Source organism: Micropterus dolomieu, linkage group LG05, assembly GCF_021292245.1.
Source record: "Micropterus dolomieu isolate WLL.071019.BEF.003 ecotype Adirondacks linkage group LG05, ASM2129224v1, whole genome shotgun sequence".
Classification (NCBI taxonomy): Eukaryota; Metazoa; Chordata; class Actinopteri; order Centrarchiformes; family Centrarchidae; genus Micropterus; species Micropterus dolomieu.
In genome coordinates, this window is record NC_060154.1 from 27,257,257 (window position 1) to 27,278,203 (window position 20,947).

General features: G+C 41.0%; 1 protein-coding gene across 1 annotated transcript in view; it reads right to left on the reverse strand.

Annotated features, from left to right (window-relative positions):
* Window positions 1–20,947, reverse strand: part of LOC123971308 (unconventional myosin-VIIb) — a 51,486-nt gene that overhangs the window by 29,957 nt on the left and 582 nt on the right. Inside the window, 43 exon segments of the mRNA XM_046050027.1 lie at window positions 1,301–1,486; window positions 1,788–1,894; window positions 2,029–2,116; window positions 2,278–2,391; window positions 2,485–2,590; window positions 3,346–3,501; window positions 4,370–4,523; window positions 5,313–5,467; window positions 5,576–5,697; window positions 5,791–5,972; window positions 6,077–6,243; window positions 6,367–6,493; window positions 7,845–7,962; window positions 8,091–8,258; window positions 8,351–8,578; window positions 9,004–9,177; window positions 9,817–9,936; window positions 10,034–10,160; window positions 10,266–10,426; window positions 10,517–10,816; window positions 10,930–11,094; window positions 11,189–11,401; window positions 11,477–11,686; window positions 12,531–12,749; window positions 12,834–12,918; window positions 13,010–13,104; window positions 13,592–13,684; window positions 13,787–13,945; window positions 14,059–14,199; window positions 14,300–14,469; window positions 14,553–14,688; window positions 14,770–14,980; window positions 15,113–15,252; window positions 15,841–15,960; window positions 16,047–16,123; window positions 16,240–16,393; window positions 16,536–16,649; window positions 16,749–16,891; window positions 16,993–17,114; window positions 18,121–18,305; window positions 18,897–19,049; window positions 19,137–19,238; window positions 19,362–19,399. Coding sequence (XP_045905983.1) covers window positions 1,301–1,486; window positions 1,788–1,894; window positions 2,029–2,116; window positions 2,278–2,391; window positions 2,485–2,590; window positions 3,346–3,501; window positions 4,370–4,523; window positions 5,313–5,467; window positions 5,576–5,697; window positions 5,791–5,972; window positions 6,077–6,243; window positions 6,367–6,493; window positions 7,845–7,962; window positions 8,091–8,258; window positions 8,351–8,578; window positions 9,004–9,177; window positions 9,817–9,936; window positions 10,034–10,160; window positions 10,266–10,426; window positions 10,517–10,816; window positions 10,930–11,094; window positions 11,189–11,401; window positions 11,477–11,686; window positions 12,531–12,749; window positions 12,834–12,918; window positions 13,010–13,104; window positions 13,592–13,684; window positions 13,787–13,945; window positions 14,059–14,199; window positions 14,300–14,469; window positions 14,553–14,688; window positions 14,770–14,980; window positions 15,113–15,252; window positions 15,841–15,960; window positions 16,047–16,123; window positions 16,240–16,393; window positions 16,536–16,649; window positions 16,749–16,891; window positions 16,993–17,114; window positions 18,121–18,305; window positions 18,897–19,049; window positions 19,137–19,238; window positions 19,362–19,399 — 6,305 coding nt within the window.

A 20,947-nucleotide genomic window follows, 5' to 3' on the forward strand; every position in this document is an offset into this window, starting at 1 on the left:
TATATATATATATATATATATATATATATATATATATATATATATATATATATATCACAGTATGATACAACACTCACACTTGTTTTGTAAAAGTAGTGAGGTTAATGATTTCCCGACACCCCCACAGCCTTCAGGCAATATGCTCAGAGAACTGAGATGTTATCACAGGAATGGGATAATGGTGACATTGTTCATATGGGCAATTTAAAAGGACGAGGCTGGTTCTGTTCTATATTTTCCTTGTTGTCAACACATAAACTGGTAAGACACAAAGAAACAATAAAATGATCCTACAAGTGATATACCTCGATATACGTTCTGCCTCAGTGCCATAGAGCTCTGTTGTTGTCCAAAAACGAGAACAATCACATCAGTGAATCCTTCTTTTCAATGAACAGTGGAGTTAATTTTGAGTCAATCCCGCATACACCGTCTATCAACTGTCTATCAATCTGTGGCCAAAAATAGTCCCCACAAATGCACTATTTACCCTAGTTTGAGTAATGTTTGCAAAAAACTACAGTGCCCAGCTATTTTGGGAAATGACCAAACATTATCTGAAAGTTAAACTAGATATTTAAGAATTTTTTTAGCCATGCTAGTTGCGTGGCTCTTGGAAAAGCAACATCAGTCTGTCGGTCAGACATTCAAGTACACCAGAGGATGTGTCCTGATGACTTTGGTGATTCCCTGACATTTTCTCTAGCGCTCAAGAGGTTCACATTTTATGGTACTGAATGAAATATTTCAACAAATGCAGGATAGATGTTCACTTCAGGATGGACTGTAATAACATTGGTGATCCCCTGACTTTTAATCTAGCCCCATCATTAGCTCAAAATGTAACTTCGTCCAAAAGTTATGACCAAGACCTGCAAAACTAAAGACATACCCATCAGCCTCAGCTGTACTTTGGGCTTAGTGGTGATTAGCAAATGTTTGGGTGCTAAAATGCTGAACTAAGACAGTGAACTTGGTGAGCATTACCTGCTGATCATCAGCATGTTAACACTGTACTTATGTTAGCGTGCTGATGTAAGCATTTCACTCAATACATGTACTACTACAGCCTCACTGAGCTGCTAGCGTGGCTGTGTAGATTCCTGCTAAAGATTTACTTCTTCAAGAGGAGCGAATGCCATCGGAGCCGAGTGTCACAGATGCATTGTGGCTTTTGGTCTTTTCATGAGATGTGATGACAATAAGAAAAACAAAGTGTAACACCAGCATTATCTTTTAAGCTATGCAATAGATAAAGGGACTCTTGAGATGAAATTAATGAAATGACAGCCCCTCATACCTTCTTCCACTCATTTTCAGACATGGCCTTCAGTTGGTCCGCGGGCACGAGCTCCTTCAGCATCTTGGGAATCATGACCAACTGGCTCTTGTCATTGCTGACCTTTACCCTAAAGAGCAGAGCCGCAATGTTGACCATGTCCTCTTTGGTGCAAGCATGATATCCTCTCAGATACTTAGGTAGCTCCTGGAAGACAGAAAGATATTTTATAAAGTCTACTGTTTTGGTAATTCACCAGCAGATTCATGTGAATCCTTCAAACTGAGTTGCTACTGACTTGTTCATTAGGGGAAAACTTTCTAATCTTTAACAATCCCACTGGTTGTAATGAAATCAGAAGGAGCGATCCTGGAACTAGTATTGATACTATCTCATTTAAATGTCAGGTAGAATTATGTTTAATGGAAAGTTTTAAATTTAATATCATGTGGAAAAACTAATCAGCCTTGAAATGTGATGATAGCTGAGCTGCATCATTCAAATGTACCTGAGGGAAATGAAAGATAAGATCTGCCTCTGTGTCTCTGCCTGGGACCACATTGAACCACAACTTCCTCATGAAGAACACAAGGTAGGGGATGTTGACCGGGCCGCCTGCAGAACACACACACACACACACACACACACACACACACACACACATACACACACACATCAAAGAGGTTTTTGCAGGTAAGTACAGAACCATCAAAAGTTCAATTGGCCCTACAATCAGATAATGTTTGTACCGTCTTTAATCCTCTTGGCTGTCTTGGACCAGTCAGTGATTTGTCTCAGACTATCAAAGAAGTAGTCTGTGTCATTCAAACTGAGAACCTGAAATAAACATAATTACTGAATGTTTTTTTTGTTGTTGTTTTTTTTACAACCAATGTGGTGAAAGTTCAAGAAAGAGGGCTTAGAATTTATGAAAGTACACCAATTGTACAATTCGAGATCGAAATATAATATTCAATGCTGAGAAATGTCAAATAAACCTTGTCATGTGTTTTGACAAAAATGCTGAAGCCGTCTGCTGAAGCCAGGCTGAGCTTGTTGGTAATGTTCTGGATGAGATCCCTGATCCTGGTGCCTGTCGTGACCTCAAATACCTGAAGGGGGACGAGAGGATTCACTGGATCACTGTTACTAGTGTTTACTAGTTTTTATGTAGCTTTACATATACAAGAAGTCTGCGTTTGTACCTCATCTGTGTCATTGGGGAAGTGGATTTTGTGGAAGATCTGGGTGCTGTTCTGTTGGATAGCATCTACCTCAACCTGGTGTGGTGGGAGCTTCCTGGGCTCCATCCTACACAAGGACAGCAAATGCTTTGTCATTTATTTTACTTTCATTTACTACTTGTTTTGATGCAAAGCCACAGATTCAGTGCAGATAAAGAAAAGAGGACACTCTACCACTAAAATGGCAAAACACAATACAACACCATGCACCAACTGTGCAAATCAAAAATAAGTATCTTAGAGCCTGTTGTCTTCGTATTAATTATACTGAATTTAAATCTAATGTATTTATAGAATGGGCCATGCAAATACAATTTGGTCAGAGTGAAGCTGAGGCAACATATTTATTTAAAGAGTTCTGCTGTCACTGTGAGCATAGCTGCAAGCATGTGCTGCCTTAAACTGTACAACTTGTCCTCATCAAGTCTAGAATAAGAAGCCCATATACCTCAGTTTTCTTAGTTTAGTTTTTAGAGAGCTTTTGCATATTCAGGGATTTAAAACACAAAGCATCACAGCTTGACATTTCCGTTTTTCACTATACCAGCTGTGGTGTCGTGTCATTCTCACTATTAACCAGTGGTTGAGTTTTGAAACTGCCCTGCACTTTTCTACAAATTTCATCTCTTTAAATCACTCTGTTGGTGTTTGCACAAACCCTGTAATTGGTACTATTAAATCAGGGAGGAGCAGCACACACTATCTGCTTTGTGTATCTTGGAGATGTACATCTTTGTACGTCTTGATTGTATCTACACATACATTCTTTGAAATGCACGCTGTGTGTTGCTGATATAATATAATAATGCACATTGGGCTAACCTCAGAGAGCTCTGCAGCCGCTGCAGACAGTCTGAGGCGAGGGGTTCTCTGCGGCGCGACTCCAGAAATCGCTGAGTGTGTCTCAGAAGAGACTGACTGGGAGGAAACAGGCCGCAGCAGAGCCACAGCAGCTGCCAGCCCTGCTCCATGCTGAACCTGGGTGATGGACAAAAAATGTAGTTAAAACACTATTAAGCACATGATAAAACTGAGTCTTTGTGTCTTGATTTGTATTTGAAACCATTCTTGGACACTGAAATGTGGGGGGTTGTTACAGTTCAGTTCCACTTCTGGAAAAATTAAAAAAAACTTCTCTTATTTTTACTCTTTGTACTTTCTATCAAAATAAAGAAAAATAGAAAAAGGAATAGCAGTTGTAGATACTTAAATTCACCAGATTTAGCTTAAAATTGTTACATTATCTTTTAATAATTTTCAAGGGCTACAACTAAAAATGATTTTCATCATAAATTAATGTGTCAAACATTTTCTTGATTAATCAATCAACCATTTTACTTTATTTTATTATAGGCAGTTGTTTTTTTCCCTATTTGATGAAATAGGGAAAAAACTATGTAGTTCTACATTCTACATTGACATCTTTGCATGTCTTGTTTTGTCTGACCAATATTCCAAAAGTCTGAATATTTTGAGTTTACAAAGAAAATTTGTAATGTGTCTTATCACTGGAGAAGCTGGAACCAGAGAATATTACAATTTTAATTGATACTCAAAAATTGTTTTCTGTCAATCAACTTATTGTTGCAGCACTTTACTATCTACAATAACAAAACAAAGTATCATTCTATAATAACAGTAACAGAATGGGCCCACACCTTTTAGCAACTGCCTTATTATCATTCTGTCATAAATAAAAATATTACTAAAGCATTTATAACAGCAGTGATGGGAAAATACTGTTTTCAATTTTTGGATGCATATACTAAGAAAATTTTGTGTCATACAAAGTCCATCTCCAGCTTTTAATCTAAGAACAGGAGGTAGTGAAATAATACAACCGTACCGGTTGTTATTGCTGCTCATCTGCTTCATGATCTGGCAATAGATCTCATCTCTGAGCGCCTCATTCTGAGTGGCAGGGCCGAAGATCTGGTCGGTGAGCTCAAGAGGACTCTGCATCTGCTTGGTGGGGTAATCTCCCATATATTTCAGGATCGGTGCACAACAGTCAAGGACGAATAACCATGCTGGTTTCATAAAAAAATACAAGCTTGGACTGATTGAGCTGTATTCTTCCATCGATGGCAACCCGCTTGTTAGCTTAGCATGTTAATTAGCGCAGCTAGGTTAGTTATCCTGGCCTTATTAATTAGGTTACTGAGCCACGTCTTTTAACATGCTCATGGCTATGTGGCTAAAGTGTTTGGTGGTGTTGGCTATAATGAAAATGGGGAGGCCTTTTGCTTGCACAGGTAGAACGCATCTCAAAGAGTGATGTAGCCAAGCAGTGTGAGCATGATGTGGTTGGCTGTGTTGAGTGTACGTGTGCAGGCAACAAGGGTGGTTGTTCTCACAGCTGTGGGCCTTCTGACAGGTAAAAACATAATTTATGTTACCTGGCTTCCATATGAATGTTCCTACAGCAAAGCATCCCCCACACTGCACTGGGATTTTTTATTAGGGTCAGAGGAGAAGACACCAATTCCAACAGCAAATTAGTTTCCCCAGGAGGTCTCCCATCTTAGCATTAGCCAAGCCCAAACCTGGCTAGTTTTAGTCATTCAGTAGAAACAGGGTACATGTTGGTACGGCTGCTGGCCCATTCCACCATGTGTTAAAATAAATAAATATTTGTTGCAGCCAGTAGAAAACTAAACCCCTGAAATAAATAGTAAGTAGTAAATGTATATGTTTAACTACCATGCCAAAGGTTCACTGTTAAACACAAAACAAAAATACATAGTAAGAAATATTACTTTTTCACATAACTCTGGTGTACAGGATATCAGTGAAGGCCAGACAGGCTTTGTGGCTGAGCTCTGAGTTGCCCAACAGTTTCTTGAGGAGGGGCTGTCTGATTGGCTCTCTGGAGTTGGCCCACAGCCTCTCAGGAGCAACATTCCTGGAAATCACCTGACGGTTCACATCCTTAGTGGGCTGTCTGTAGGATCAAGTAAAAAAAATTGGATTTTCCTGCTGTCAGTACTGTTCCAGTGAGCATTTTCCTGCTGATCAGCTGGTGAAAACAAGCAGAATGTAGTAAAGATACCTGAAGTACTCGAGGGAGAATTCTTTGAGCGTGGCAGGAGCTAATCTCTCCACTGTTCCTGTTTCTTTCTGGTTGGCCTGTATGATGTCCTTCCTCTGGTTAGGAGACAAATTGAGGAGGCTCTGAAATAAAGAAACATGCATCACATTTATTACTCCACACATTCTGAGCACAATAACTCACCTGAGAAGAACGTGTCATTGACTTCTCCGTACCATGACCTCCTTGGAGGGTTTGCTGAGTGTTGGCAGGATTAGGATGGCCTCAATGGGCACAGCTCCGGTCTGTCTTGTTCTCTCATTTTCACCCTTTATCCAGCCACGCTGCTGAGAGAACTCATCATCTTTGATTATTATAATGAGCTCTCCTTTCTTGAAGCTGAGTAATGTGGGGTCATCTGTAGAGAAATGGAAGACAACACAGTTAGCAGTTGGCAGGAATGATTCTAATGTAGATCATTCAGCTGTGACAACATTAGAAAGGAAAAATCAGTCCTCTCACCTTGCCTGTCAGCATCTTTCAGGGTAACAGCATACTGAGATCTCTCTGTCAGTCCACTGAGGAACATTGTAACCAGCTCTGCCATGTCATGAGCTGTCTCTCCACTCAGAGTGAAGTCTCCTTTCAGTGTCAGCATGCTCACCGCCTGGCCAGACGCTTTACCTTCCCTGGATGGGCATCAAGGGAGAATCATAACGCAGGAGTCATGCACAGCTGGCATGGTAACACCACACTGTTAAAGCAAACTTGACTCGTCCTCGTTGTAAACTGGCACACTCCTCTGTCTCTACCTTATGCTGTTGACTCCGGTGACTTCAGGAAAGGAGAGCTCCAGCAGCCTCTTCTCTCTCTCATCCAGGAAGGTGATACCAGTCCAGTTTATGGCCACAATGAACTTGCTCTTTGGCAGCGGAGGACCTAAAAAACCCAAACACGGAAGACAAGGAACAAGCCAAATAAATCACGACTCATGGGGGATATAACGACATATCCCTGTCCAGCAGTAAAGTGTTGCTTGCACTTTCTATGTGAACCATTTCAGCATCCTTTGAGTGCAGCATTCATGTGTACAGCAGCAGAGGCCCTATCATCAAACTTCAGATAAGAGGCTTTCATTCATCATTTAATTCATCTGTTTGTTTATTTTTTGATTTATCATTTATTCTGTAAATGAAAAAAAGAAGCAAATCCTCACACTGGAAAAGCTAGACACAAGGAAAGTTTGGCATTTTTCTTTACTGCTGATAATAGTTTTTTTGTCAATCAACTAATGATTTCATCACCATATTCCTTTACAAAATGGACAATAAGATAAGATTTGAAAGGCCACGTGGTATATTATATGGGCAATGTTATTTATGTAAGAAGAAATAAAACCTGATTCGATGGTTTATCCAGTACTTTCTGAAAGGAGGTCATGGCTTCAGGGATAACACATGGGTCGGTTTAGGTTAAAATAAAGCACAAACATCTATACATTGTTCACTGGATTGTTACTAATCTTACCAGCATGTTGCCAATTATGAAATATCACACCGTAAAAAAAGAAATTTGATGTGATCTGAATAAATGTGATCTGTTAAGGAAAATATTTACTGTGTCAGTGAGTCAGAGCTCACTCCTAAACAAGAGTAAATCTGAAATCCAAGGAAGGAAGAAATGTTTTTCCTGGCCCAATTATTATTATTAAATTATTCCCTCATAATAAACTACTTTACTCGAGTCTCAAACTATAAATAGCCTTGTATATTCCAGTGTGACATGGATACAAAAAGCAGCGGCAACAACTAAATTCACAAAAGGGGCTGGCTGAACAGCTTCACTACTGGTTGTTAATATCTAAAAGCTGATCTGTTCTACATGTTCCTGCGGTGATACAAAAAATAAACTACAGGTCAATAAAATCTATTGACAATTCTGTACTGTTTCTGCAAATGTTTAATATTCACCATTAGAGAAAGGAAAATAATCCTATTTGGATTTAATTCTTTAACAGTAACTGTGATAGCTCAAAAATGCTGTATGGCCTCGTCCATTCCATCTAAAGTAATCAGTTTGTGAACACATGCTTAATTTGTCCATCAATCCTGTGAGACCAAGAAGCTACTGATTCATCCATAATAATGGAGTGCATGCCTTGTCAACACTGTAAACAAAGTTGCTTAATGAATTGAAATAAATGAAATTGTCAGAATTTGTTGAACTATAAATGATTAAATACATAACATAACAGAGAAGCTGGAAATATTATTTGCTAACGGATGCCTACCTGACTGTTTGAAAACTTCAAAGAACCTAGAGAAGAAAATGGGCCACTTCTCTCGGGCGTAGTCGACCATCTCTCCCCTCACTGAATCTGCTTTTTGTCTTGAACTCAGATACGGACCCTTGTGTGGTTGAAGAAAAATAGACAGAAACATTAAATCTACTCTGGGCCATTTTATAGATTTTTTTTTCTGTGCCATTCTGTTCATTTCTGTTCATGCTGCAATTTCTGATATGTAGTGTGACTGACCTGAGCATGAGCAGCGCTGACCATTTGAGCCCATTTGGCCTCTCACTTGGCCTCCAGCAGAGAGCTGTTGACGCATTCCTGAATAGCTTCCTGCACGTTTTCCGGACTGCTGTCTGAGCCATGCTGGATGTATAAATGTTTTGCAGCAAGCTGAACAAAATCATCCTCCTGTGGCAGTGAAATGGGGGAGGGGGGGGGGGTTAAATTATACCTGAGAATACGACAGGAACACTGTAAGATATCCATCCAAACATTCCCACCTTTTCACACTGGTACTCTCCAAACTTCAGACCATGGATGATCTGTTTGTAGATGAGGTCTGTGCTGATTTTGTCCTCTTTGCAGTCATGCCAGGGGGTGAAGATCTCCTTGCGAAAGAAGAGACGCCAGGGAGCGTGCTGCTCCTGTCCTCCTCTCCTCTTTACTTCCTGCTCACACTGGGAGATGGCGTCCATCACGTGCTCCCGGCCGCTGCCCAAAGCCCACACCTACAGGACAGGTCAACATTTGAAATTATGGGTGAATAGACTTAATACACATATATATTTTCAGATTGCACCCTCTAGTCCTAGTTTGTCACAGAATTCAAGTACTGTTCACTAAAACAGACATTATACCACTTTTGATTCGTTCTTAATATAAAGTTCTTAAACCCCCCCTCCTGAAAACATCTAATGTTGGTGTGGTTTCAAAACTTAGCTAATTATTTTCTACGTGTCTCTGTTGTAAAAGTTTATCTGCATGTTGTAAGGTGATTAGCAGTACTGTATGCTGACAGAGGCCTACTTTGGACATAGCACAGCACAGACCCCCGGGAACTCTGAGAAAGTACAAAGAATCTGTGTGAGAAATCTGTGATCTACTCATCACCTGCTGTACTATAGGAACACACCAAGCGGATGTAACAGTGTACCTTTTCATACAGGGCGACATAGAGAGAAAAGCCGAAGGCGTCCTTGAGTTTGACTTTGTTAGAGAGGAGCTGGCAGATCTCTTTGGAGGTAGATGCTGAGTCAACAGGGAGGTTAATGGAGCGTCCATCCATCAGCATCACAGACACAATCATGGGCTTTTTTGTCTTGGTGGCCTATCACAGTTCAAACAAAAATGACCATGTTGATTAAACAGTAATGAGAACCACTGTCCATGGAAGTTCATAAGTGTTGAAGGGTCGGTTCACTCAAGTGACAGAAAAAATATGTTCTCACTTGCCGCTACTGGCATCGAGCCATACACACAGTTTGGGTTTAATCCGTCCAGGTTTTGAGATTTCAGCTACCACCTCAATACAGCTGAGGTCAACAGAATTATGTTTGTGGCGCTCACAGCATGGAAATTTTTTTTTTTTTTTATAAATTCACATTTCTTTTCCTGAAAAACATGGCCTGTACATGCCTATACTCTGGATAATCCACAAACCTCACCATTAACAGTTTTCAGTGAGGTCTGTGGATTATTCCAGATGACAAAGACACTGTTTCTTGAAATAGATGTTTTTAAATGGGTGCTGTCAAAAATCTCAGAGACTGATATCTCAAAACCTTGACATATTAAATAAACCATAATCTGCTTGGCAGGATACAACTACATACCGAGGGGGACAAATACTTTTTCCTGATTTGGGTAAAGTGGGAATGCTTTTTTTAAAATGATTTATCTCTACAGTACAATGCCCATGAATCAGTTTTAAATATTTGCAGGAGCATCTTATGCCATGTCTTAGTACCTGCAGCTCCAGCCAGGCTGGAGGCTCCCCTCGCACTCCATTCATTCCTGTGCGTCGCAGCCTTTCAGCACAGTAGGAAGCATAGCCTCCTGGAGCGAAACGGATGAAGCTTTGCAGGTACTGCCAAGACAAGAGATAGGAAGAGATGAGCAAAACATCACAGCATGTGACTCACTGTTCCTGAGACTGAAGCAGCCAATACAACTGATGTGCTTACCCTCATAAAGCGCTCACTTGGAGGGAAAATGCCCAGACAGAGGGAGAGCAGGATCCAACCACGGAAGTAGCTGTTGCGATTGTTGTTATCCTGCAGCTGCTTGCAGATCTGACAGTAAATCTCATCCCTGGACAGACAAATATTGTATTAGTAGAGAATTATCATTATTATTATAATTATTATTAACAACAGACACTTGGATGTATATGATTTTAAATTGAGCTTCTGTTACCTGAGGTCACATCTGACAATGGCATATCCCACAATTATGTGGAGTTTTTCGAGGGATGTCAGCGGCCGGTCCAGTGTGGGTTCTTCTCCAATCATGGCGTCACTGTCCTCCTTCACAGTCTGCAGGGTGGGAGGCTTGGACACCTCAGTCTGATCCTCAGACTGTAAGAAGAAACATGACATTTTATTTTATTGTACCTTAAAAAAATATGACAACACTAGGTCAAAATATTATTTAGGCTTACACCTCACCTCCTCCATGATGATCGAGGGTTTCCTTAAGCTTGAAGTGGATTTTGGGATTCCATTTTCTGGGACAGTGGATGCTTTTCTGTTTCTGGACAGTAGGTCAGTGAATGTGGATCCTTTCCTTGTTCGAGGGTTTCCTTCAGGCACAGTGTACACCTTTGGGTTTTGAGGTGTCTCATTGGGCACAGCAGAAGCCTTCCTGTTTCTTGTCAGAAGGTCTGTGAAAATGGAGCCCTTTCTGTTTTGTGTTGGCTCCCCGGGTACCGTGGAAGGCTTGCGTTCTTTTTTATTCCTTAGTACCCTCTAAAACAGTCAGAAATTATATTTTAAAATCCACGATAAATTGTTTGTGATAAATCTACAAAATTAGGCAATATTCAACATTCATAAAGTCCTTGCTTTGTGAGGAGATTTACCTGATCCAGGCCAACCATGTGGCTCAGACGCCTGTCTTTTCTGGAGAGCACGTCCTGTGGCAGAAAGCGTTCCTGCGTGGCGGTTCCTTTGACCTGGACTTGCCTCTTTGGCTCAGGGAGGTCTCCCATGAACCTTAAGATAACCCACCACACTGTCAGCGAAGCCTGGTGATAACACAACAGACCGCATGGTAAGTAAATGAAAGACATTCATCATATAAGGATAACTGGAATGATTAAAGTGGTCTAAGAGGAGCACCAGGACATCTCCTTCATCTTCATGGTACAGCAGGGGTTGCCGAAGCCTCTGGCGGATGTGGGTGGGGGTGGCTGCACCCTGGAAGTACATGGAGGCAAATTTGGAGAAGGAGTACTCATCCAGGTCATCGTAGTCTTCTTTGGGAAGATCTTCCTCCATGGGAAGGTCGTCGATGTCTATCTCCTCGATAACTGTCCTTTTCCCCTCAAATTTCTGAAAACAGACACAGACATGCAGCGACTGACTTTAAAATGAATACAGAATGTGCAAAACCTTAGGTTCCCGAACCTCGAATCCCACAGGTGCTTGTCCCTCCTGCCCTCCAACCATAATGGGCAGGAAGTCAAAGATGCTGTCCACCATCTCCTGGTCTGTGATGGTTTCGGCCTGAGCTTTGGCCTCCATCTCTTTCTTCTGTCTCAGCACTTCCTCCAAGTATTTCTGTCTCTCCAAAATGGCCCGCTGTTCTTCTTCTTTCTCTTTGGCAGAGAGGTACATCTGAAAGAACACAAAAGAAGATCAGGAAAAAAACATTGTCCTGAATAACAACTGCCTGCAAAATGTCTTTTACTACCTAATTAACCTGCAATGCAAATAACACATTTTTCATTATTCATATGGCTTTGGGGGAAGCATTAGAGCTGTTAGGGGTTCAGGTTCTTGCTCATAAACAACTTTACTAGTTACTGAAGCAGGGGCTTCTGACACACAGTCCTCTACCACAGTGATGCCTAACCACAGGGATATGCTCAGTCTGTAAGGATTAGGCTGGGAACTGGAGGGTCCAGCTCAGACCAGAGTTGCGGAGTGTGGACAGGTACCAGTTCACCTCCTGGGCACTGCCGAAGGAGGCCTTGAGCAAGCCCCTGATCCCCCAACTGCTCGGGGCGCCCTCTCACTCTGACATCTCTCCGTGTGTTGCTATGGGTCCTGTTTGTGCATGTACATGTGTGTGTCTTTCGGACCTGTGTGTAAATACTAACATAATAATAATAACAGAGTGAAAACATCGTGGGATTAATAAAGTATATCTTCTTCTTCTTAAATTGTTAGCTAAAGGTAACAGTTAAACTGTTGAAATAATACCTTGAAATGAATGGATAAACTGGTGAAATAGTTAGCTAAACGTTAGTGCACACTGTTGAAATAATTACCTGAAAGTAATCAAAAAGTTCAAAAAGTTGGAGAAGTAATAGACATTTGGAACATAATCAGTATTGTCGATGAAGGGGTACTTGAGTTTATCTGATAGGGATTTGGGGTAGCGTTAGTTAGACAAAAGGGGTTGGCAACCACTGCTGTACCAGAAATGGTTCTTCAAAGTTCTTAAAGTTGAACTTACATCTCTTTTGATCTTTTTGAGAGCTTTTCTTGCCAGCACACCTCTGGTGTGTGCCTGCAGGAGAATCACAGCGTCTCTCTTGCGCTTCATTTCCTTCCTGACCAGGTACCCTCTGGTTCTGGCCTGCAGCACGATGGCTGCCTCCCGCTTCTTCTTATACTGGAAGTGGAGTTGTCGAGAGCGAACCTGTGCCCGCAGTCTGGCAAAGCCCAGCTGAACCTAGAATTAGAACATAATTGAAGGTTTAATGCAAGCCAGGTATTCTCACACTGGCAAATTCTGAGATGTTAAAAAGTAACTCACCACTTTGTACAGCTTTCTGCCTTTGTGTCCTCTCCAGTATTTCTGTATGACAAGAGCACCTGCCTTTTGCCTCAGGAATTGTCTCCTTTAGAAGGCATGAATTATACAGACATGAAGTTGCAAGTCACAAGAGCAAAAAAAAATTTAATTTACATCTTTTTCTTTTTGTGTTATACCTGTATTTGTAGCCTCTCAGGACTTTCTGGATCAGGAGTGCTTTCTCATTTAGTTCTTTCATTCGCTTCAGTTCAAGCATGGTGTCATGGAAGTCCTGAGAAAAAAACAGTATTATAGTATTTTTCTTATTTTGGTGGAAACATTCACATCCAATATGTGTTATAAGCAACTGAATATCTAAATGGGAAAATAAACCAACAAACCAAATTACGTGGTTTGATTTTCCCTCTGAAAGGCCCAGTTGGTATGTGGTACCCATTAAAAAAAATCTTTTTTAGGGTTTATAAATTCTAATAGTAAATTTGGGTGTCCAATACTCAAACAAGAGGCTTTGTGAGGCTGTACCCTCTAACCCACTAAAGCACAGTGGTGCTTTGACCTAAATGCTAACATCAACATGTTCACAATGATAATGCTAACATGCTGTCCTATGTTGACCACTTTCACCATATTAGTATTATTACGTATTCAGCAATGTTTAAATTTCACAATTACGTATTCTGTTGCTTATAACGTTCACATTATTTTGGCTATTGTACCTTCTACACATCACTAACTACAGATTGTAAATAAAGAAGCACCTTGAGGAATATCTTTGTCTTGCCAGTCTTCCAGTCACCCTCTTCATCAAGCACATTTTCACAAATGCTTTCACAGCATTTCACTTTACTTTCCTGTTAGAGCAAAATAATCATCACACAAACACAGCAAGAGAAGATGAGAAAATGCGTGAGGATGTCATGATCAAAATGATCACGTTAAAACCTCCAACTTACTGTTTTGGGATTACAGAGGGAAGTTTTTAGAAGGACACGGTAACGACCTAGAAACTCATCGAATGTGTAGCGTACGGGATATCCAGCTTTCCGGATCCTGATGGTCTCCATCATACCAGAGTAGCGCAGCTGACGCATGCACAGCTCTCTGTCAAACAGCTGAGACACAGGGAGATCCAGTCTGACTTATTTACACCAAATGGTTCCTTTCTTTTTTGGTACAGATGTAAATACGTTTTATTTAATTGAGTGAATGCAGCTTCTTTCCTCACCATGGGCTTCTTGAAGTCATTGGGTTTAATGCAGCGTATGAAATAGGGCTGGCACACAGTCAGTGTTTTCATCAGGGAATCCAGAGACTTACGGAACTGGCCAGTCAGAGTTGGCACACGCTTCTTGCCGTCACTCGCTTGCTGTCAGACACAAACATGTCCCACAGTGTAAGCAATAATTGTAGTTTTATTTTCCAACTGATCATAGCTGTGTGATGCTGAAGCTAAAGACTGCACTGACCCGGAGGCTGTTGTTGGCCGTGGTGATGATCATCCTGGGGTTGACAGTGCTCTTGATCGTAATGGAGGACAGCTCATTATGAAATGCCTGTTTGAGGAGTTTATTGGAGGAGGTCTCCACCAGCTGAATCAGATCTGAGCTGAGGGCGTCACGGTTTTTCTCAAGGAAACCTCAAAAGAAAACAGACACAATGAGAACACCACAGAGGACTCACACAAGAATGGTTTGTTGCTTTTAAAAACTTTAAAAGTACCTTTTGAATCATAGAAGACCTCTCCAGCAAAATGTTTGATTCCAAACTGTGTCTCATAGTTGTTCTTAGGGGGAATGTAGATGTCTCCTTTCCCATGGACATGATTCATCTTAAGGAGCATGGTGGTATCCGTGCCCTGAAAATCAACAAAAGAAGAGTTAAAATCCGCTTTGGTTTGTTACAACAGAATTTCATGAGGTGCAAAGAGTATTTAGACCTTGGGGAAGTTGCTCTCCTCGTCAATGAGTGCAAGAATGTTCAGAGGTTTGTTGGCCAAAACGTCCAGGGTGCTCTGGTTGTCTTTGTAGTCAATGCGCTTCCAAATGATGTTTTCACGGGTGTACTCCTCCTGCTCCAGCTTGAAAACATGCTTGACAAAGAACTGCTGCAACTGCTCATTGGCAAAGTTGATGCACAGCTGCTCAAAGCTACAAAAGTTCGACAACAGCAGAAGAGGTGAAGACAAATGGATAGAGTTTAGTCAACTTAACAATATGTTCTTTTTCTAGAATCAGCAGTGATAAAGCTCAAATGTCATGAGAGATGTTGTAAACGCCAACCTGTTTATTTTGAAGTTCTCGAAGCCAAAAATGTCAAGCAAACCTATTGACTGTGGGACCTCTGAGGAATCCTCAGGTGGCTTGTAAATGGCAGCGTTGATTTTGTCCACGATCCAAAGGAAAAGTCTTCCATAAATAGCCTGGACAAATAATACAGCGATTAGCTTACCTCTTATTCAGCTGAAGCTAAACCTGCAGAAATATGCTTAAGCTGATGGATGTGGAGCTAAGCCGGACGAGCAAAAGCTGTTCTCAAGCTTTTTAGCGTATAACCCCTTTAAACAAATCAGTGTTGCTACATCCATCCATCGTCAACCGCTTATCCTGCATACAGGGTCGCGGGGGGGCTGGAGCCAATCCCAGCTGACATTGGGCAAAAGGCAGGGTACACCCTGGACCACCAGTCCATCGCAGGGCCACACATAGATAGACAACCACTCACAGTCACATCCACACCTAAGGACAATTTCGGAGACACCAATTAATCTAGCCTGCATGTCTTTGGACGGTGGGAGGAAGCCGGAGCACCCGGAGAAAACCCACGCAGACACGGGGAGAACATGCAAACTCCACACAGTAAGGCCGGGGCAACCGGGGTTTGAAACCACAACCTTCTTGCTGTGAGGCGACAGTGCCAACCACTGCACCACCGCGCCGCTCTGTGTTGCTACATTTCTGAAATAAATGTTTGCCTTTGAAAAACTCAGATCAACTGTGACTGCTGTTACTTTGACAAAGGCGTCCCTGCCGTCCACAGCCTGGGCAGAGGTCAGAGGTTTGGTCACACTCTCTCTGGCTGTCATGAAAGAGCGCTCAGTCAGGCTCTTCTCCAGCGCTTTGGGAGCCACCTGAGGGAATGGGACAAACACAGTCAGACACGATCTTTCAGCTCCTTTTATTATGAATTTGTAAAAAAAGAAAAAACTGCATATACCTCCAAAAGTTGGCTGGCCGTGTTGAAATGGGATGATGCATGGATGTCACAGGCCTCCATGTTATTTACTATGGTGCCTGAAAATATGCAAGAAAAACATGTTCAGTGGCTCAAAAGATTAAAAACAATTATTTTATCTATATGAGAACAATATCTACAATCCATGTATTCCATTGTGTGGTGCTGTCCTCACCATTAAATACCACATTGCCCAGGTGAAGGATCGCAGCGAGCAGTTTTAAGATTTCCCAGGAGTCATTATCTGAGAACATGAGGATCTTCAGAGCTGAACGGAAGTGGGCGTATTCCTTCACATCATCACGTCCTTCACAGCTGGTGCAGTTACCCTGGTGATACGATCACATGGTTTAAAGCTAAATATGAATTCTTATCTGGTTATCTGTGATTCACAATATATGCATTTCTCTTCTAAATCCATCAGTAAAGAAAGGTTTTTCAAATGTCACAGTTGCTGAATAGTTTCAGTACCATGGTCAGATAGTTGTACTCAGCAGCGTTCCCAAGGGAAAGAATCTTTTTCTGGTCAGCTGGCATGCCCATCAGCATGTAGTAAAAGATGTGGTAGTTTCTTTCCTCAGGCGCCTGCCATTAAAAGCACGTGTTCTTTACCACAAGAAAATTTGACTTGTACCATGTCACTACTCTTATTATATAAAATATTTAGCAAACCTATCTTCCCACCTGACGACAGACTCTGGACTTCTCCAGCAGGTACTGCTCAATGCGGGCCCCTTCAATGGCCCCACCCTTGGTGAAGTTGACATCAATGTACTTCCCAAAACGACTGGAGTTATCATTTCGAATGGTTTTGGCATTACCAAAGGCTGAGAAGAAAACGTATATTTTATCAAAGCGGAAGTGAAAAGGGGGATTCAGCTGATTGTGAAGATTGTCCTCCAACTTTATGTAGGTGTTTTGCTCATACCCTCCAAGATAGGGTTCGCTTCAAGAATCTGCTGCTCGATCCAGGAGTGCTGGCCACTCACTGCAGCCAAGAACTGCAGCATGAGCTTGGTGCTCTCAGTTTTCCCTGCTCCTGACTCTCCACTGATGGGGAAAACAAAGAAGAAAGCTTGTAGAATGCATTTAATAATATCCTTTGTGTTGCATGAAAAAAAATTGCTTTATAATTTATTATCTAAACTATTTCCTGCCTTACAAAGATTATTGTGTTTCTCACCTAAACCTCTGCTTTAAATCACTTGCAATCTGGTTTCAGACCTAGGCAAATCAACAATCAACATTGCTGCTCTGTTTATAGGCCTGTCTTAGGCCTTTGATATGTTATTGAAGAGCCTTACTAATTTTGTTTTTGACAACACTATCGCTGGTTAAGAAATTACTTACATAACATATGTTGAGGCTTATGAGATGCAACACAAACCCAACATTAACAAAGGTGTTCCACAAGGATCAGTTTAGGTACTGCTCTTTTTACTATCTATAATAATAACCTAGGTTCCATATGTATGCAGATGACACTATTGTATATGTAGACACAACTGAGCATGAATTTAATAGATGTGTTGATAGATCATTTTGTCCTTGATATAATTTGTTTGTCTCTTATAGTGCAGCGTTTCTTCATATTTTAACCTTAATTTGAATGTTTCAATTTATATTTTTGCCCTTGGTGTGTGTTGTAGCTTTTTGATTAACCTGTTAATTGTTTTCTCTAAAAATCAATCAATTGTTTGATTTATAGAATTTTGGAAAATGTTTTTTAGAAAAGCCCATCACAGTTTCCCTAAACCCAAGTTTATATTTTCATAAGTCTTGTTCTGTCTAAAACACAAAGGTATTCAGTTTACTAACAAAGAAGACTGAGAAAACCAGCATACTCTATATATCTTTTAAAGCTGTAACGAGAGAATTTCTGCCACTTTTAAAAAAACATTCATTACTTGTATATTACTGTAAAGGGCAATCTCAGTGAGCTCCCCCTGTATAAATAAGGGTTTCAATCAATCAATCAATCAATCAGTTATTTGACACAGTCTACATAACAAATCTGGAGTCAGCCTCAGTCTCCTGTAATTAGACAAAAGCAGACCTGATGACACAGCATTGGTTCTTTTGGTTGCGGCGCATGTTGAAGAAGCAGCTGTCTGCGATGGCAAATACGTGCGGTGGCAGTTCACCCAGCCGTCTGTCTGTGTACATGTGCACTTGCTCAGTGGTGTAGATGGGCAGCAGCTGGTATGGGTTGACTGCAACCAGAATGGAGCCTGTGTATGTCTTAAAACAGAGAGGGATGTTAGCTTACTGTGTATGAGTGTGTGTGTGTACATGAGCATTAACGAGTTATTTTGGTGTAAGCACATTGTCAAACCAGTGACCCCAGTGACCCCAGTGACCCCTGTGACCCCTGTGACTCCCTGTTTGGTCACGGCTGCAATGCGTGACATGCATGTCGTAAATATGATTCATTGGATTTAAAAATGTCATGGATGGATTATAATCATGAAAGGTTGCGGTTTATTATATGAATAGCAAGTCCTAGAAAAGGGAATATTATCCTTAGTCAATTTTGCCCCCAGTGTTTAGCAGTAGTATTTTTAAACAACAAAATGGCCTGATTCATAATTGAACACACACTGCTGAGCTTTGATGCAGTGACATAGAAATACTGGGATGTTCTCTTTCAACAGAGGCTCATTTGTCTCTATGGAGACAAACAGCACAGTGATAAACTCCAGGGCAAAGTCTAAGATAGAAAGCCATTCACAGCAAGGGAGGACACGGTGTAAAAGAAATCATTTCCACAGCAGGTTATGGACATCATAAAACTAAGTGGTTCAGAGTGAAAGCATGGGAATAGAAACCTACATAGATGATGCCTTCTTTGTGTCGCACCAGGAGGTTCCTGAGGAGCCCAGCCTCATTGAGATCACCGAGCCTTATCATGTCATCCACACCCTTCACAGACGTGGGGTGCATGGGCCGGATGGTGCCCTCTGTCTTCTTGTTGATCTTGTGCTCCTGTATGTATGTTGTGAAAGAGTTGACATTATATAGAAGGCCTACACTCAATTTTCCTGGACCTGAAACTTCTGTGGGGTTTTGTACCTTTCCTTCGTCATCGATCAGCTGAAGCTGTCCGGTGTCTGTCACCTTGACCTCCGCCCCAATCGGCACCGCAACACCGGAGTCCACCCATACAAAATCCCCCTAGTTGGGGAAGCAAGAAGTTGTGATTAAAAAAAAAGTCATGCTGAAAATGCCTTCTTGAGATATCTGTGCATCATGAATTTTAGAATTATGTGTACATATTACAGAAATACTCATTCTTACCTTACTCAAGTGCAGCATAGCAGAAACGTGGATCAAGCCTGTAAAGAAAATGAAAAGAAATATCATCTTAATTCAGATTCTGCCCAGTTACAGTAATTCTAATTAACAAATACCTGCTCGCAAACCAATATTAGTGTCAGTAGTGTGGACCACACCACCTTAATATTTATGTTATTATAGCAACACACAGTAGATAAGATATAAACCCATCTTGAAAGGTAAATATTTAAATGTTACAGAAGCCGATCTTGTGAGGCAATAAAAAAAACAACTTAAAATAGTAACGCAATATTTTCTTACTTGAACTGATTTTTCATTTTGACTGGACACTTCATTTAAAAAATCATAGCATGACATCACTGATTTTATGACAAAACTCAATGTAAGATTACAATGGACTGGTCATAAAAAATACACAAAACATAATTCACCTCTTTGTAAAAAATAAGAAACTGAGTAAGATCACAGATTTGAAGACACTCTCACCTGAGAATACTTGTTTCTTTGGTGGAAGCCCCTGCTGCTGCTGAGGGAACTTTTCCTTGACTGACTATGAAGCAGGAAGTAGGGCGTTTCCCCACCATCACCCCTTTATGGCCCTTGACTTTGCTCCTGCAGAAGTAAGGCCAGCGTCACCAACCACCAGACTCCAGGCATACACTTGATATCATAAGAAAGCATCAGTTTCACATTGCTGTTAAACATCTGACATTAATTTCACGTGATTAAACACGAACCGTTTCCCTTTAAATGAACAGAAGTCTGACTATTGAAAATTCGTGATTGGCTTCATAATGGTTGACAAGAAGAGAGGTTAAAGTAGTACTGTTATCTACTGTAAACTATATAAACACATTTTATTAATTATATGGCAAACAACATTTTGAGTAAGCTTTTTTATAAGATACGGAAAAGAGTAAAATTTATTTCTTTGTTAATTTGCTTCTTGAATTGACAGACAAAAACAGCGTTCTTTGGCAACAGATAGGTCAGCTGGTGTCAGAAATCCTGCTAAAAGGGGGAAGTTGACTACCCCAATTCCAGTAACTCAATGATCCCTAATCAGTCGTCCCCAGGTCAAGTACAGCCAACGTGTTGTGCTGTACTTCAAGGCAATTATGTTGTAAAAAGCAGATAGTGAAGAGGCATGACTGGGATCTTGTTGGATAAAACAGCTCATACCATCCATACAATCTGTGATAATATCAACAGGTCAGACGGAGCCATGAAGATACAGACTTCCAGCAGTGGAGTGTAGACCTGGTTAACATACTGTCAAATGAATCTTTATCTGAGGATAAAAACAGGGTTGCACAGCATGTATCATCTGTTGGGTTAAACTGTAGGTTCCTCATATGTAATGACAGGTAAATATGATCACACGCAAAGACTGATGAGGATCCATGAGAATACTATAAATCAATAATCTTGCACTCTCACCAGCTGTCCTCGGGTGTGGTCTGTTTAACCAGTTTGCTTCCAGACTGCTTTCATTTTTTTTAACTATATACACAATATGCAAAGTTAAAAATGGACATCAGAATGAGAAACCAAATTGAAAAAAAAAGTACACTACAAACGGTGTA